Raw genomic sequence first — 17,722 nt, forward strand, 5'->3', positions numbered from 1 at the left:
CCTGGTCTACATAGCAAGTTCCAGGTTAGCTGAGGCTACAGGGAAACCCTATCTCAAAAAAAGGGAAAAAATAAGGTAGGTACTGACATCTATAAATTCTTGATTGAAGCAAGAATATCATGTAATAAATGTCTCCGAAGCAATACGAAGAATCGGTGTGTCTCTGGATCTGAAGCCTAAATTCCATTTGAAATGGCAGCTAGTTTTTTACTTGAAAATAATAGGATCCACAGGAAACTGCTCCATGTGCCCCTCACCCAATTTCCCCCAAAGTTGCATGTTATATAACAACAGTACAATAATAAAAACCAGGAAATTGATAAATATAAGTTTTCACATATGTTTTAAAACTTTGTTAAACGTTTTCCTTTTCTTGTATCTGGATGGATATTCAGGAGTACAGTTGCTGAGATCCACATATTTTATTTCTTAAGAAACTATCCAACTGTTTTCCAGAGTGGTTGCACCATTTTAAATGCTCACAATCAACAAATGAGTGATCTAGTTTTTCCACATCCTCACCAGCATCTGGTGTTGTCAGTCATGTTTTATAATGAGAAAAAAAAACACATATCCAAGCAATGACATTTAGAATATTTACAGTATTATCCTTCTTTGCCTGTTACTATGGTAGAGAACATGAATGAACTGCTGAACACTGAGCCAACCTTGTATTTCAAGAGCAAACCAAATTTGATCATGATGTATAATTCTTTTTATAGATGGCTAAAACTTTGGAATTTTTCTATGTTGATCTATAATTTTCTGTTTGGTACAATCTATGACTTTGGTGTCCCTTCCTCTTCTTTTTAATTTTTTTTCCAAAATGGTCATGGTCATATAGAATTGGTGCAAACTCTTCTTTAAATAATTGGTATCATTTTGCAGTGTGACGATCTAAACCTAGAACTTTCCTTTTGCCATGTTAAGGATTGAACTCAGGACTTCCTTCATAGTTCACAAGCTCTCTACCCCTTAGCCATATCCCCAGACCCCTACAACTTTCACTTTGAAAGTTTTAAAATTGTAGGCTTTTTTTTCTCAGAATTATAAAGTTAGTCTAATATTTTTTTGAAAATTTATTGATCATTTTTATTTTTTATGTGTATGAATGCATTGCCTGCATATATGTAAGTGCAGCTTTGTCAAACAGTGCCCACGGAGGTCAGATTAGGGCATTGAATCCCCTGGAACTGCAGTTAAGGACAGTTGTTAGTCACCACGTGGGTGCAGGGAACCAAATCCGGGTCCTCTGCAAAAGCAGTCAGTGCACTTAACTCTGAGTCATCTCTCCAACCCCAAGGACAGTCCAATTTTTAAAACATAGTATTTTAGGGCTGGAGAGATGGCTCAGTGGTTAAGAGCACTGACTGCTCTTACAGAGGACCCAGGTTCGATTCCCAACACCCACATGGCAGCTACGAACAGTCCTTAACTCCAGTTCCAGGGGAATCCAAAGCCCTCTTCTGACCTTCGGGACATTGCACGACAGGGGTGCACTCACATTCATGCAGGCAATACACTCATACACATAAAATAAAATTTTTTTGGTCACAAAATCATTCGTAAATTTTTATTTATTCTTTTAACTTTTACAAAAACTGTATTGAGAATTTCATACGTGCATATAAGACGTTTTGATCAAATCCATGCCCACTCCCTCCCCTCCAACATTCTCTCCTCTGAACAGGTAACCCTAAAATCTTTTAAGGACTAGATACAAATACTTTTGTCATGTCATCTATTTTTTAAGGCCTATCAAGTCTAATTTGTGTTTCCCGAATGCCCTTTTGTGTGAGTCCATCCCCTGGAGCCTAGTCAACTTACCTGGCATCACACCCTTAAAGAAAACTGACTCTCCCCCCTTGCAACTACTGATTTCCAACAGTTCCTCAGCTAGGGCTGGGGTTTCATGTCCACCTCCCTCCTACATGCTGGGATTTTGTTTGGCTTGTGCTTATGCAGGTCTTGTGCACACTGTCACAAGTGTTGTGGGTTCACGTGTGCAACTGCCTGTCATGTCCAAAAAACACAGTTTCTTTTTATTTATCCACAACTTCTTACCCTTAGGATCTTTCTGCCTCTTCTTCTGCAATGATCCCTGAACCTTGGAAGGCAGAGGTTTGCTATAGGCATCCCATTCATGGCTGAGCACTCTGCAATCTCTTATTCTCTGCATGTTAGCTAGTTTTGGGTTTCTGTGTTAATCGCCATCTGCTACAAGAAGCTTCTGTGGTGAGAGTTGAGAGATGTATTAATCTATAGGTATAACAAGTCATTAAGAGTCTTTTTGATACTATGCCCATTTAGCAGAATAATAACAGTATGTTCTCCCCTATGACCTGCGACCTGTCTAGCTATAGAGTCTTAGTCCTAATCATAGTGCAGGTTGTTCCAAGAGGATGTTGAAATCTCCAAGTATGACTGTAAATTTGCATATTTCTCCTTTCATTTCTGATAACTAACATTTGTTTTCCTATATTTTTCAGCTCTTGATTGGACCATGTCTTTTTAGTGAATCACCCCTTTTATCATTATGTAATGTTCTTCTCCATTCCTGATCATTTTCTTTGCTCTAAAGCCCATCTTATCTAATACTACTGAAGTACTCCTGCCCCCACCAACATGTTTCCCTCCCAACTTCATGTCTTCTTCTTGATAACCCACTAAATCCAATTAGTGATACCCATATGTGTATGGGTATGGGTCCATTCACTGAACATGGGAAGCCTCCCAGTAGCCACATCCTCAAAAACGAATGATTCTCTGTCCTCTAGCAGCTACACCCTGACAATAGCTCCTCAGCAAGGGGTGGGGTCTGGAGAGTACCTTGTCCATCTATGCAGGTATATTGACTGACTTGATCTTGTACAGTTCAACTATTCCCTGAGCCTTAAAGGCAGGTGAGATTGATAATCATATCCCATAACATAATGAAATTGAAACAAGATGAAATAAATAATTTAAGCAGATCTATAATAAGCAATGAGGTTGAAACAGCAATAAAGTCTCCAAATTAAAGAAAGCCCAGGACCAAATTAATTCAGTGCGGAATTCTACCAGAAAGTCAAAGTAATACTAATACTACTCAAACTATTCCAGTAATACTAATACTACTCAAACTATTCCATAACTGAGAAAATAAAGGAAGGCTTCCAAACACTTTTTTTACAAAGCTAGTGTTACAGTGAGACTGAAACCAAATAAAAGACATCACAAAAACATTACAAACTGATCTTACTGATGGATGTAGATGCTGGGTGAGGGACGGTTAATCTTCTTTAAGGGAGTGATAATAGATAGGCTGAACAGGTTCCAGTGGATGAACTCACACCAAGGGACATCTGGGTACAGAAACTTGACTAGACAGGCCTTAACATGTATGACAGAATGCATGAAATCCAGTGGGCAGGCTTTGGAGGGGTGCAGATAGGGGCGAGACTCTAAATATGATTAAGATGTATTGTTTGAAATCTACAAAAATTTGATTAAGATATACATTAAAAGTTCTCAATAGAATACTGGCAAAGTAAATTCAACATCACATCAAAAAGACCATTGTTGCAGGGATGGTTCAATATATCTGTGTCAATAAATGTGATTTAGCACATAAAGGGACTGCAAGACAAGTATCACATGATTTCCTCAATAGACACAGAAAAAGCCTTTGACAAAATCCCAAATCCTTTCCTGATACAAGTCATGGAGAGGCTAGAGACAGAGGGACCATACCTCAATATTAACAAGCCTATAAACAGCAAACAACAAACCTGTAGCTAACACCATGCTAAATGTAGAAAAAGCAGAGTTCCAACTAAGATCAGGAATGAGGCAAGGGTATCCAGTCTCTCTGTTCCTAGGCAATATAGTGCTTGAATTCATAGCTGTAGTGATAAGACAAGAGAATGAAATAAAAGGTATATAAATAGGAAAAGAGGAAGTCAAGGTGTGCTTATTTGCAGTTGATATGATTCGATACAGAAGAGCCCCTAAAGACTCCATCAAAATATCATTAGGTTATATTTTTATATTTTTTGCCAAAGTCTTAGGCCATTGCTATTTAACATACTTATTGATATTAGTGTTTAATTCTGCCCACTTATTTAAAAAATGTTTTCTTTCTGTTCTCCTTGATTTTTCTATTTTTCTTTTTCCTAACTTCCTGTGGATTACTTGAACAATTTTTGAATACCATTTGATTCATGTTTCTTTTTGTATGGCTTTCATGGTGGTTACTCTCATTGGTATTGGGGGGGAGGTGTGTGTGTGTGTGTGTGTGTGTGTGTGTGTGTGTGTGTGAGAGAGAGAGAGAGAGAGAGAGAGAATAGCCACAAACACTGTGTTTTATGTGTGTGTGTGTGTGTGTATAACTTAAAATGTCCAACTACTGTCAACATTTTACTATTTGTAATGAAGTAGAAAAACTCTGTTGCTACCCTTAACTTCACCATTTATAATGTAATTGTGCTAAATATTTCTTCCATACACATTTAGAATCATATGAGACAATATTATAATTGGTCATTTAACTGTCAAACGTAATTCAGGAACTTTAAGCAAAAAGGAAAATCTATTAAACTTAACTGTATTGTTTTTCCATTGTTCTTTCTTCCTTGCTGGTAACAAAACTACTTTTGTTTTCTGTTTGGAGACCTTCCTTTAACTGTTACATTACTAGAGGCTTGTTGTTGACAAAAATCTCCTTAGTTTCCCTTCCTCTGAGAATGTCACAATTCCTATTCTGTATGTAAACATTTTCACCAAGATTCTGTGTTGAAGTTTTTGAAAAGCATTGTGTCATTTCTTTATGGCTTCTATGGCTTCTAAGCAAATACTTGCTATCATTGAAATGAGAGGAAAAGTAAAGTGCCATTTTTCTGTCACTGCTTTTCAGACTTCGTCTTCATATTTCAGAAGTTTGATTATGAAAGGAACAAGAAATCTACCCTGTTCTTTCCATTCTCCTTTTGATCTTATCCACTGAGATTAGTTGAGTTACTGTATTGTTCGGTTCTAATATTTCTGTTTCCTGAGTTGGTCTCTGGTTTTTGTTTAAAGCATGGATGTAATTGTTGGTTGAAACATTTAAATGACTGCTATTTTTAAACTTCTTGTCAGGTAATTCCAACATCTACATCATCTTGGTGACACATTTCTTGATAATATGTTCCATTTAATTTAAGATCTTCATAGTCTTAGTGGGATGAATGCTTCTCTTGTAAACCAGGATTTATTTAATGTTATGTTATAAAATTGACTCCTTTAAACTTTCTGTTTTAATTGTTGTGGCAGGAAAGGGAGAAAAGCATCTTACTTATACCAGGTAGATATAGAAGTCCAATTTCCCTAGATGGCTTTTTGACATAAAGGACAGCGGGGCTCCTCATTATTGCTAGGCAAGTTTGAGACATATAGATCTCCACTAGTCATCTACACATACCACTCTAGTGCAGTGGAGGAAAGTACCTCATAATTGCAAAGTAGGAGGTAAAGGCTAGGCTCCCTGCTTGGTCTTTGTTGATGAACTGGGATGGGACTACAATGTCCTTTGTGGTATTTAGCTGGATTAGTGTCATTTTGTCTAAAGATATTTTTTGTCTAACTGGGCTATCTCTTCCTAGTCTTGTGGCAGAAAGTACAAACCTTTGTCGAAGCCTTTTTGTTTGTGCCCATTGGCATTTGGAGTTGCTGGTTTCTTTGGCTCCAAATCTGGAATATTTGAAGCAAAAGGAAAACATCCCAGAAAACTCATCACTGTGTTTCTCCTCAGATCTCAAGGTCCCTAGCCAGTTTATATTTTCTCTACCTTCCAGAATCTTCTAGTGTTTGTTTTATATATCATGACCAGAGAGTCTTATTTGTAGTCAGTGGGAAAATGGAGAAAAGTTCCTCTATCTTTCCAGAAGCAGAAGGTAAGACATTGATATTTTAGTGCCTGGTACTGTACAGACAAGAAAGTTCATGGCAAAGAACGCTTGCTCTTGTGTCTAAACACCTTAACAGAGTTCTTATTTCATGTGGAAGACAGAAAACTGCTTTCCCTGGGTACGTGTGCGCTCATCCAACATGGAAGGCATGTAGGAGTTCTTCACTCATTGTCCTGTGCAGCACGGTTTCCAAAACCCCTTTTGGTGTATTCCTTCCTTCTGGTGTCAAGATTTGAACTGTTGGTCAGCTCACAGCTTGGTGCTAATGTGGCCAGTTACTGGATGCTCTGAAGGCTGATTATAGTAGAGTTGCAGAAGCTCTAAATCATCACCTTTATTTAATGACCATATTTTTCATAGAAGGGATCTGTATCTCAGAAAATAGAAGAGCATCCCAGAGTTCTACTTCATATCACACAAAAGCAAAGGCGGACCTGGGACTCACTGAATGCTCAGTGCTTTTAGTCCTGTCAGGCTGCTCCTCCACCCTGTCCTCTGTTTTTCAGCACACCTTGCTCTGCCCCAGGAACAGAGACTGCCATTTTATCCCCAATCAACAGGCTCATGGAAGTACCCCTAACCTCTGGGGCAGGTGGGGGGAGTGCCTAATGAGGGCGGTGTGGTGGGGAGACAGCAAAATGAATGAGGTAGATCCCACGTGAACCTGTCCTTGGAATTGAAGCCTGTGATTCATGGGGTCAATGGTCTCATCTTCGTATCTGAAAGACAGTTTACTTTTTGTCTCCTTAAGCCCTGTGTCTAGGTCGTTTGCGAAACGCCTTGGAGAATCAAGAATAAAATTGCAGGTCAAACAATGGATGACTGGAAAAGTCGGCTTGTAATCGAGAGCATGCTTCCCCATTTCACCGTGGTGGGAAATCGTCAGGAGCCCAGAAAGCTCCAAGAATCGGTCAGAAAATGGGCTATGGGGGGAGAGGGGTGTTAAATGCTTCTAACCTTAAATTTGAACATGAGATGTGTTGTTGAAATTCTCTGTGTAAATGTGGTAGTGGAAACCAACCCCAAATATAAGGGACTTGAAGTTGGTGTAGAAATGATGAAGGAAATGAGCCATCCTGTCCCTATGGGTTTCTGGAAAAGACTAAGAAGCAGGGTACAGAAAGGGATTTCCATTCAACTCTCTGACCCTGGTATCTTTTCTCAAACTCTTCTGCTTTCTTCTCTAGGAATTCAGTCATCACCTAAGTGTCTGAAATTCAGTATTAGGGATTCCAGTGGTAGTTCCAAAGGCCAGGGTGATATGAGAGCCACTGGTTGCTTGAATCTGACAATGAATGCCTGCAACATCACCAGTATAGCAATATTAGCTCAGTTAGCAGGAGCTGCAGCAAACACAATAGCTGTTATCTCGGGGTATTAGGCCCACAGAGGAGTGGCCTGCTTAATCTCTGAAAGTAATAGAGCAGAGGGGAAATGGATCTGTTTCCTTCCTGCTCATGGAACTGGGAGCCCTGGGCTCTGAGGTAATGTCATTTCAATAACTAGAAGACTTATGTTCCCCAGTTCCCAGGGCAATTCACTTTGTTTATTTTAGGATTTTGTTATGAGTACAGGTGTGGGGCAGTGATTGACTCACGTTTCTCTTTTCCCTTCATTGTCAACAATGTATTGAGAATGTGCTATTAAACTGAGTGCATAGACTTAAAAAAAAAAAAAACTTTGGTGACTAGAGCCCCAGCATTCACAGAAATGGGAAGTCAGATGAGATGGTAAAGATAGAGCAATTGCTTGGCCAGTGTGACCTGTTCTCCAAACTGCCAGGCCCCACTGTAACCTCCATCCTAACCACTCTTTTTATTTCATGTTTCTGTTTGATGGTCAGCAACTGAGTCGGGAAAGGAAAGGTATGTCCCCAGAGTCCATCGTCAGTTTCAGCATGACTTTAATTTTTTTTTCCACTTCTGCCTACTGACTGGGGCCAAATCCTAGACATAAATATGGGTCGGTACAAGAGTCTTCCTCCCCTCTTGTACAGACACTCTCATAAAAATAAAGTATGTCAGGTAAGTAAAGCTTTACTTTCTGTCTATGTAGATCACAATGCATGCCTTCTAGGGATCATTGTCCTTGGGACAGGTCCTTGGAGTAGCTCCCAGTGTGGAGTAGATGTCATTGCTCAGGCCATTTTCTCAGGCTTGGCCTCTCATGGCAAATGGCCTCTAGCACCCTTCATATGCCTTGCAAAAAATGCGTATTCGTTGCTTTAGTGCCATACCTTGCACTCAATCAGAATCTGCTCTTCTTTGTCTTCCTTGGTACACACTGTTCTGCCCTTGGCTCTGAGTGACCTGGCTATTTTTGAAATGCCAAGCTGTCCTAGAAGACCAAGGATTTGCCCCAGTTGAAGGGGTCCAAAAATATACCTCAGGTTCTGGAAGTAGCTCTCTCAGGTGAGCCTTCTTCACAGTTGAAGCTGCATCTGTCTTCTTGGAAGATACATATGGTCCCCAAAAGGGATGACATTGAGAGAGCCCTGTCCTCTGTTTCTGACGTGCACTGCTGCTCCCACCTGGCCAGGGCAGCTTTTAGTGTGGTATGAGAGTTTTAGTAGCTGCTTCATCCCTGTAGTTTCATGAAGGTGCCTAGTGTCAGCCTCCAACTTTGCTAAAGATGCTGAGGATCCAAGCAGCAGGACACTAGTGTACTGTGCGATTAATAGCCAGGGTGTTCAACAAAAATCTGCTGCTCAAACAAGTTGTTGCATGGCCTGCAATGTAGGTGACAGGAGGTCCCTAGCAGTAACTGACCTTGTACTTCCAAGGCATGGTCTTAGCTGGATCTCAGATGTTTCCATTGTTGGCTGTGCTTCTGAGGCTTCATAATATCCAGGGCTGATAGTGGACCCTTGTCCCAGGAAATTAGGTGAGTCTGAAAGCCTCTTCAGTGTAGAAATCTGTTTTGAGAAGTCACCTTAACTAGTTTCTTATTTGTTTCATTCCTTCCAGAAAAATGAAGCTAACAGAAAAAAAAAAAAACTATATCACATCAAAGTTTTGAAATACAAGACTATCAACGCTAGAGGAAGGATTTATTTATTTACTTGTTTGTTTATTTATGTATTGTCAGGATCTCACTCTGCAGCCAAGGCTGGCCTGAATCTTGTGATCCGCCTGTCTCAATCTCCTGAGTGCTGGGATTACAGGCATGTGCCAGTAGAAGACAGCTTTTTAAAATTGCTCTGAAATTTACATGTAAATAATTGAGAGCTTCCTTGGAGAAAAATGTGAATTTGATGTGACAGCTAGTCTTAGCCTGAGACCCTAGGCTCTGGACCCTAAGTTACTAGTCTTGCCTAAATATCTACAAGTTTCATCCACTGCCCTCTAGAAAACAAAACCCAAATGAACCAAGGGCAAGAACAACCACCTTGATAGAGCATTGACTAGGTGTTAGCACTTTGCTAACCATGTAGGGAACACTGTCTCCTATAACCCTCTTAATAACCCAGGAAGCTGTTATTCTCTCTAGGAAACTGAGGCTCAGAGAGCTGATGCAGCAGTCATAGACCTAAGAACAGTCAGACCCAGTGTCCTGTCCTCACCACCATTCTCTGATGCCCCTTAGACCTAAAGCTTGTTTTGAAACACAAAATGGTGAGTACACATTAGGCAAGGGCAAATTGTATGAAACCTTAGTGATTCAAGTTCCTTTGCCTCATTATTTGTTCATTCAGTTCCATGATCATATAATGACTGTTGTGACATGATGCAAAAGGTTTTTCCTTTTGGCAACATTTGGACATCTACCAAAGGTTAGTTTATGGAATCAGAAAGTGGAACATTTTGTTCTTTCCTTTGAAGTAAAGATTGAACTCCTACAGATTCAGTAGGTTGATTGAGAAGCTCAAAGGCATTGGCCCTGAAACTGAGAGTGTGCCAGAGCCTGCATGGCACGATGGTGGTGGCTCATGTCATGTGTCATCTCTGCTTTGGTCTACATCTCACAGCATGCTGCAAAGTTTCCTTTGGCTCTGAGCAGACACCTATTCAAGTCCTACAGCAATCTCTGGTCAAAATGGGAGACTTGGCCTGGGGATATAGCTCACTGGGTGCAGCGCTTACTTAATACGCTCAAGGCTCCCCAGTTTCAGTCTCCATTACTACAAAATTAAATAGTATAAACTCTCCTAAGTTAATAACATGTGAGAGTTAAGGTCATTAAATGCAGAAGTTGAAGAAGAAAAGGGCACTATACCCTTAGTTCATTAGCTGGGTTCAATACCTCAATGTTACTAACTAACTCTATAGGTTATACTGCGTTGGCATGTCCAGCACACCTTATAAGCTTGCCAACCACTCTCTGGCTCAAAGAGAGGGAATAATATTCTTATCACTTTCATTATGGACAAAATAATAAGATATGAAGAACCCAGTACCCTGCAGAGAAAGGCTAGTGAGAGGTTGGGAAGCTACATGTACAGCTCCCATTTGAACGTCCCAAGGATAGCATGCTTTCCCCCTACAGAATGACTCAAAGCATGCCCTAGTCTGTCTCCTCAACTCTCATTGAAAGTGGGACTGAAGTCTGGAAGGACAGGTGCCCCCAGTAATAGAGTGAGTATATAAAGATTCGAATGGCACAAAAATCACTGGCCCGGTTTCATCTGATGTTCTTTATTTAAAAAGTGCCCAGTGGCAGGCACTCTTTCCACCTCCTCTGAGGTATGTGATCCAGTTCAAGATCTGTGCCCATCAACCTTGGAAGCCTGTGCTTTTCCTTGCAGAAAGAGTTCTAAACTTAGGAAGGAGATCTCAGACTTGATCTCAGAGCCATGACTAGTGATATGACCTGAAACAAGTCCCTTTCTCTTGAAGTCATAGAGTGTGTGTATGACTTACAAGGACATGTCTATGTCTGGCCTCCTCCCACAATTCCAGGGCTCCTTCTATGTTCCCAGCCCTTGGCTAGACTCTGGGATCCAGGACGTCAATCTCACTTCACTTACAACAAGTCTATCCTACTCTAAAGTTCAAGATCAGGAGGAGAAAATGGTTGAGTGGCTCTCTTGTATAAGGTCCTGTGTACACATTACCTCATCTGCTCCTGTGACTCAGAGGCTGGTATTTCCTCTTCATCCAAGAAGAGACTAAGACTCAAGGAAGATATGGACTTTGCCAATGTCAGTCAAGGGCTAATCAATTTAGATCACATAGCCCAGTGCTCTGCCTCCAAAGCTATGCCTTCCTTGCTGACTCTACTTCCTGGGTTAGAAGCTCAGATATCCGTAAGATCTTCTGTCTACCACATTTAGACATGGGTTCTCACACTGGAGTCCCAGATGCCCTGGTGCTTTCACCCCAGTGGCATAAATAGGTACAGAGTGATTCCCTTTAGCCTTCTAACCAACATAAACTACTACTATCTAGCCTGACAGAAAACCAGGCTACTTTGGAGTCCCATGGGGAGGCAAGGAGTTAGGAACTAAAGTGACTCTGAAGTCCCAAGGTTCACCAGTTGGTATTTTTGCCAATATTCTCTACTTCATGCAGGCTGTGGGCATGTTACGGGTACAAGTCTGGCCCCAAGAGAGGGGAGCCCACATGTATGGGCCGTACCACTGAGACCCAAGTGGTACCTGAGCGTAGCCCCCACTACTTATTCAGTTCTTAACCTGAGCATACGGGTCTCAGTTTCCACATCACTGAAGTGGAGTTAATAAGCACTCTCTGCTTCTGTCAGAGACTCTGGGGTTATGATGAGTAAGGCAAAGATGTGGACTTGTTCTAAAGTAAACAGGGTATGACTGGTGTTGACAGCTTTTTAGTGACCAGAGATTGCCATTGTCTCAAAACTATTTTCCCTATCAGAAAGGCAAGGGGGCATTGTGTCCTTGGAGCTCAAGTTGGAGTACTTTGGATCCCTAAGGATGCTGCAGTTGCATCGGCAGCCCCACTGCACAGCCAAGAACTGGATTTATAGTGCAACTCTGAGTATTCTGGGTCAAGGCCTGCAATGTGTATGCGCCTTGCTATTTTGGGGATCCTCCCCATGGAGCACGCAGCTGTTCACTCCCTTTGCCCCTCCTTCTCCTCCTCCTCCTCCCCTCCCCCTCCCTTGTTAAAAAATTGTGTGTGTATGAATGTATTGCCTGCATGTGTCTAAGCACACCTGTGTTGTGCAATGCTTGTGGAGGTCAGGAGAGGGCATCGGAACCCCTGCAACCAGAGTTACAGATGGTTGTTAGCCACCAGGTGGGTGCTGGGAATTGAACATAGGTCCCTCCTCCTCCTCCTGCAGCAAGAGCCCTTCCTTGCTAGAAACACCCAACTCCAGAGAGGGAAGCCTGGCACGCCTCTGCCTCTAGACTGCTCTCTTCTCCAAGGACTGTGTAATTCTCAACTTATAGGACACCACCCGGCTTGGCATTTGGGTCCCAGCTTGGTAACCCAGCTGAGTAAATCAGTGGCCTGCAAATCAGCCTGTTAGAAGGGGAGGATGCTAAGAAAGGAGCTCCATTTGGCAGCTGGTTTTCATAAGCATGTGGAAGCTCGATGCTGCCTGCCTCTGAATTTCTGGGAGTATATACTAGCCTTTGCCTTCCTACCCAGCCCCTCCCTGCAGACTCTGGGATTTTAGGCCCAAAGTAACTAGTATCTAGAAGTAGCACTTGTCCAAGCAGGAGAGGCAACATTGTTCAACTCCCCCAGGGCAGAGGTGGCAGGAGAACCCAGCAAAGCCAAGACCCAGATTCCACCCCTTTCTAGGGAATGTGCAATCCAGGGGCCCTACGGTGCGGATATGGACCTATGACATCCTGGATGGAAGACTGGCCTGTGCAGACTGTGGCCTCTTGCTTTTACTGAACACCCTCAGCTAGAGAACTAGATGTCTGTCTTTTTAGGTAGAGATGTGGGTCAGAAGCTACCCCTGAGGTGCTGTGTTCCAGGCTTCTGGAGGCAGGGAGAACATGTGCTTCTCGAGCCTAGGCTACGGATTTTTATTTCTGTAGTGAATATGGAATAATGTCACCCCCTGCCATCCTGACTTTCCTTCCTGCCTGCCTATCCCTCCTCTCCCACCTCTGTCTCATCACAGATGGCCATCCCTAAGATTCTAATGTTACAAAGGTAGGTACCTCTTGGGCTTCTACCCCTGCAACTGCTCAGCAACTGGTCTGTAGTAGGTATTCACCAACATCATTTGGTCAGTTAGTGCATTTAGCAGTTTCTGGGAAGTAGTTGTCTCGAGGCCTTACACTGGGAATGGGAAGAGAACAAGATAATTTGAAGAATAGTGTTTTCCACAGAGGGTAGTTCCAACCTGCAGATGCCAGCTGATTCATGTCACAGAGGCCAGGTGCTTTCACATTACAGAGATGGAGAGGAAACAGCCCTGGCCTTCAGAGGTATTTTGCAGAGGGAAAATGCGTTGAGCCAGCGTGACAGCCTCCAGGTTGGTCGGAGCAACTGGGACTATGGAAAGGGGTAGACAGTAGGGCCATATCATTCTGGAGACCCTTGAAGACCTGAAAAAGGAGGTGTTCCAGGCAAAATGCAAATTGCCCAACTGTGGACAAAGGCTTAGAGAGCAAGGCCCAAGAGAATCCAGGAGGGGATTGTGTTTCCTCCTTTTACTGGAGCCACAGGAGCCACAGAGTACTGGCCAACAGTTACGCAATAAGTGTTATTAGCATTGGTGAGGCACAGCTTTTGGGACTGCTACATAATTTCCACAGTTCAGAAGTGTCACTTAACTTTCACTATGATTTAAATCTTATGGGTTTTCGGATCCCAAAAGGTTTCATGCACTCTCCCCTGTGAACAATGGGCCTGCATTGCATCATGCCCCGCTGTGTGAGGAAGGAGCTTTAGAAATACAGTATTTCCCAGGAGGAAGAGTTCAACTCATGCTCCAGGTCAGGGGTTGGTGAACTGTGGACAGGGGTCTGCATGCAGTCTGCTGGCTGGTTTAGTATAGTCATAGTGGCCTCTGACACTGCATAGCCCTTAACATACAGTTTACCACATGGTTGCAGAATGGCACAAGAACTAAGTGACCTGCAACCTTCTAGAAGTTAATGAAGTATGATTCATTCGTTTTTCTGGGGACCATTGCTTTCCCTAATAAGTGAGTGTTCCCCTGAGTACCCACTTGGGATAAAAGCATGGGGCCTCATACCTGCCTATGTGTTCATTTTCCTTTCCTGTGTCCTAATTGGTCCCAGCCCCATGCTCTGTGTCCCACCCTTGTCAAGAGCTTGTCTCTACCTCTGTTCCTTTTCCTTCCTGTGACATTCATTGCTCCTCTTATAAGCATCCAGAAAGAGCTTCCACAAACAGCGAGCAGATCTTTTCTCTGGTGAAGCTTTGCCACCATGGCTTCTCACTGCAAACAAAACCCAACCCATCCCCCTTCCCACGGCCTGCAAGACCCCAGGTGAACTTATGGCTGCTTCCTGGCTCACTGTACATCAGGCCTACTAGCTGCCTACTAGTCCCTGAAACCAGCCTTTTTCCCAGGCCTGCTTCCCTCCTGCCTAGAGTCCTGGGCCCCAGTGCTTCTCCAGCCTGTTGCTTCCTATATTTGACCCTCACTGAAATGTCTCTTTCTCAAAGGACTTAAGTCCCCTACCCCCACCACCGTTATCAAATTGTCAGTTTTTCACTCTCAGGTAGAGCACTGCTTACTATTGGAGCGGAGGTGGGGGGTGGTGTTATGACCTACCCACTCTTTGGTTCATCCCGGCCTGGCTGGGCAGGTACTCATTTTAGTGGGAGTATCTGTTCTGAGTCCCTGCTCAGCCCTGGCACACACTGTTGCAAGCCTTTATCTCTATAGTGGAGGGGAATCCAGTGTGCTCTCCTTAGCTGCCTCTTTTTTTCTGGAATAAGCTTCAGGTGCTGAAGTTCTGTGGCCTTAGTTTGTCTCAGAAAAACTAAGCATGTTCTTGCCTTTAGGGTCAAGAACAATGGACTTGGCCTATGTAAAATTCCTCCAGGAAGCCATTCCCTAAACACCAACACCCAACCCTTGCTTTCTGAATAGACGGCTTCACACAGAGAAGTGTACAGTAGCTAACTACTCTCTGTCCTTTTTTTTAAAAGCCACATGGCATCTAAGGAACTTAAATTGCCTTGCCCTTTCCTGTAGTTACATCTGACATAAAACTACTTTATTGGAGGCATACTAACAAACACAAATCTCCTGTGTTTTTCCCAGGAAGCCAGCTTTAGTTTTCAAGACAAGAATAAAAATAAGTACGAATGACTGTGAAGAGACAGTGTTGAGATTTCTGTTAATAACACATTCAAGATCTAGGCATTTTGGCTCAGGCCTATAATCCCAGCACACATGGGAGGCTGAAGCTGGAGGATCATCATGAGTTCAGTGCTAATCTAGGCTACAGAGTGAGTTTCAGATCATTCATGGCTACAAAGTGAGACCCTGTCAAAACACACACGCACACATGCACGCACACATGCACGCACGCACACTCGCACGCACGCATGCATTCAGAATAAGTCTCCTCTAACCCAATCAGTGGGGGCTTTATACAGAGTGTTACAAGAAGGAAACATCCTGCAAGAGCACCCTCCCTCTGGGAACTGGCACTATCTACACCAGCACCCTCATCATCAACACATTTCCGCCTCTATCACCACCACTATCATATCCACCACTGTCACCATCATCTCCACCAGCACCTCAACCTTCATTGCCAGCAGCACTACTCCTGTCACCATTTCTACCACCGTAAGTGCTGCCAGTTATCCATCACCTTTGCCAGTTCTTCCCCACCTTCGTTATCCTGTACAACATTTGTACCACCTTTAATTGTGACCTCTACTCCCACCATTAACACCCTCAGTGTTGTCATCTCTACCAGCTCTACTACTTCCACCACCAGCACCACCACTGCCATCACTGTCACCCTACCACTCCTCTGTCTCTTCTTTGTCTATGTACCTCACACATATACACATGTTTACATGACACTTTCCATAATAATCACAGACATTTCACTTATAGTGAAATAAATAAATGTTTTAAGTTTATTGTTTTCACATAATTTACTCTTGTTTATTATGTCCTTTGGGGCTATAGAACATCAGCATAATTGAATTAGGGTTCATTATAAGAGTGGGAAATATCCCCAAATGCATATTCTTTTTAAAAAGATAAGTTTACATGAGGGATCTTTCACTTCCTAAGAAAATACACTGAGAATGTTCATTCAGTTGCAAATTCTTGTTGTGTTTTATTATGATTTGGTTTACAAAAGTTAGCCTTGCACACAGCTGTTCAGGAGCACAGCCAATGACTACAGGCAGATCTGCCTTGAATGGCAAATGTTGCTGAGTGAACCATGTTAACAGCTCTTTTAGGGTCACCAAGAATGCGTTGGAATTTTCAGGAGTGGAGAGATAATATTGATTTGGTTACTACATGATGCCAGGCACTATGCTAACTTTACATTTCTAAGCTCATCCTTGCAAGAAGTTCGTGAAGTAGCTTCACTCAGTAAACCGGGGGTTCCAGGTCTTCCTCCAGCCTTCTCCATGGTGCTAAGTTCTACAATTGGAATTCAATATGGAGATGTTTCTTTATTTGATGCAGTCATCCATTTTCCTACAAAGTCTTTAGCATGCAAAGTAGTAGCTGACAGTTTAGACAGATGCCTAGCAGAGGCAGATGGCCCCTGTAAGCACATTAGGGGTTTGGAATCAAGTAGTTAGGCCCAGGACGTTCAGTAACTTCTCCTCAACTAAGCTACCTTTGTATGAAACCCAAAGAAGGAAGCTCCTACTCACGTCATGGCTATCTTTCTCTACCCTGTGATATCTGATTTGCAAAGCCCTGGAGAAGTATAACAGCTCTACAAGCAAACCAAAATGCTGTAACTGCTGGGCGTAATGGCGCACACCTTTAATCCCAGCACTTGGGAGGCAGAGGCAGGCAGATCTCTGTGAGTTCCAGGCCAGCCTGGTCTACATAGTGAGTTCCAGTATAGCTGGGGCTACAGAGAGACCCTGTCTCAAAAAGACAAAAAAAATGTAGTAGCTAAAAATGAATGGCAGGGTTTTACTCTCTAGGGGTATGTAGTTGAAATGAGTACTCTAGGATAAACTTTGAGTTCAATCAGAGAAGGCTGGCTTACTGCTGAGGTGTCCACACATAACCACCATGGATGCCTGGGTTCTTAACACTCTGTTACTAAACCTTATTCCAGAGTTTAGAGTGTGAGGATCTGACCTTTCAATAACTAACTGTATCACCTGAGTTAGTAACTTGGCCTCTCTGAGATGCTATTTACTCATGTGCAAAAGTGATAGCCTAAGCAGAGCCCTCCCTACATCCTAGAATTGACTTTTTTTAGAATCAAAATACCATGAATAAGAAAGCACACTGTCCATTGACTAAGGATGAGGTCATTCATCAGTTTCTCATTTTTAACACCAAAACTTGATTATAAAGGCCTAGAAAAGTCCAGCACCTTAAGAGTCTATGTAGATGCCTCTCACTATTGCTTGAATGCTTATGTCATTTGCATGAATACCATAGATCCCAGAAATCTTTGAATAGACTTTGTTCTCAGGAATTTAGGGTGCATAAAAATGCAGGCACACACCCCTTGCACAGCCAGGATCTGTGCATTCCTGACTCTTTCAGATCTCTCTTTGCCTATATTTTTGTCTCTCTTTGTCTCTCTCTCTCTCATTAGCTACTGTTGTTTTGCGTGTGTGTGTGTGTGTGTGTGTGTGTGTGTGTGTGTGTGTGTGTTTGAGACAGAGTATCACTATGTTCTGACCTTGAGCTTCCTATGTAATCCAAGC

At 42.6% G+C, this 17,722-nt stretch overlaps 1 protein-coding gene across 4 annotated transcripts in view; it reads left to right on the plus strand.

The window, feature by feature from the left end:
• The window catches only part of Mamld1 (mastermind like domain containing 1), a 120,658-nt gene that overhangs the window by 56,828 nt on the left and 46,108 nt on the right, over nucleotides 1–17,722 (plus strand). For all 4 annotated transcript variants that reach the window (XM_008829474.3, XM_008829476.3, XM_008829475.3 and 1 more), the window contains exon 2: nucleotides 6,679–6,837. In XM_008829474.3, the coding sequence (XP_008827696.1) occupies nucleotides 6,742–6,837 (96 nt within the window). In that variant the 5' untranslated portion in view covers nucleotides 6,679–6,741. The remainder of the gene's footprint in view (nucleotides 1–6,678; nucleotides 6,838–17,722) is intronic.

The sequence above is a fragment of the Nannospalax galili genome, unplaced genomic scaffold (genome assembly GCF_000622305.1).
Source record: "Nannospalax galili isolate Female #2095 unplaced genomic scaffold, S.galili_v1.0 scaffold513, whole genome shotgun sequence".
Lineage (NCBI taxonomy): Eukaryota > Metazoa > Chordata > Mammalia > Rodentia > Spalacidae > Nannospalax > Nannospalax galili.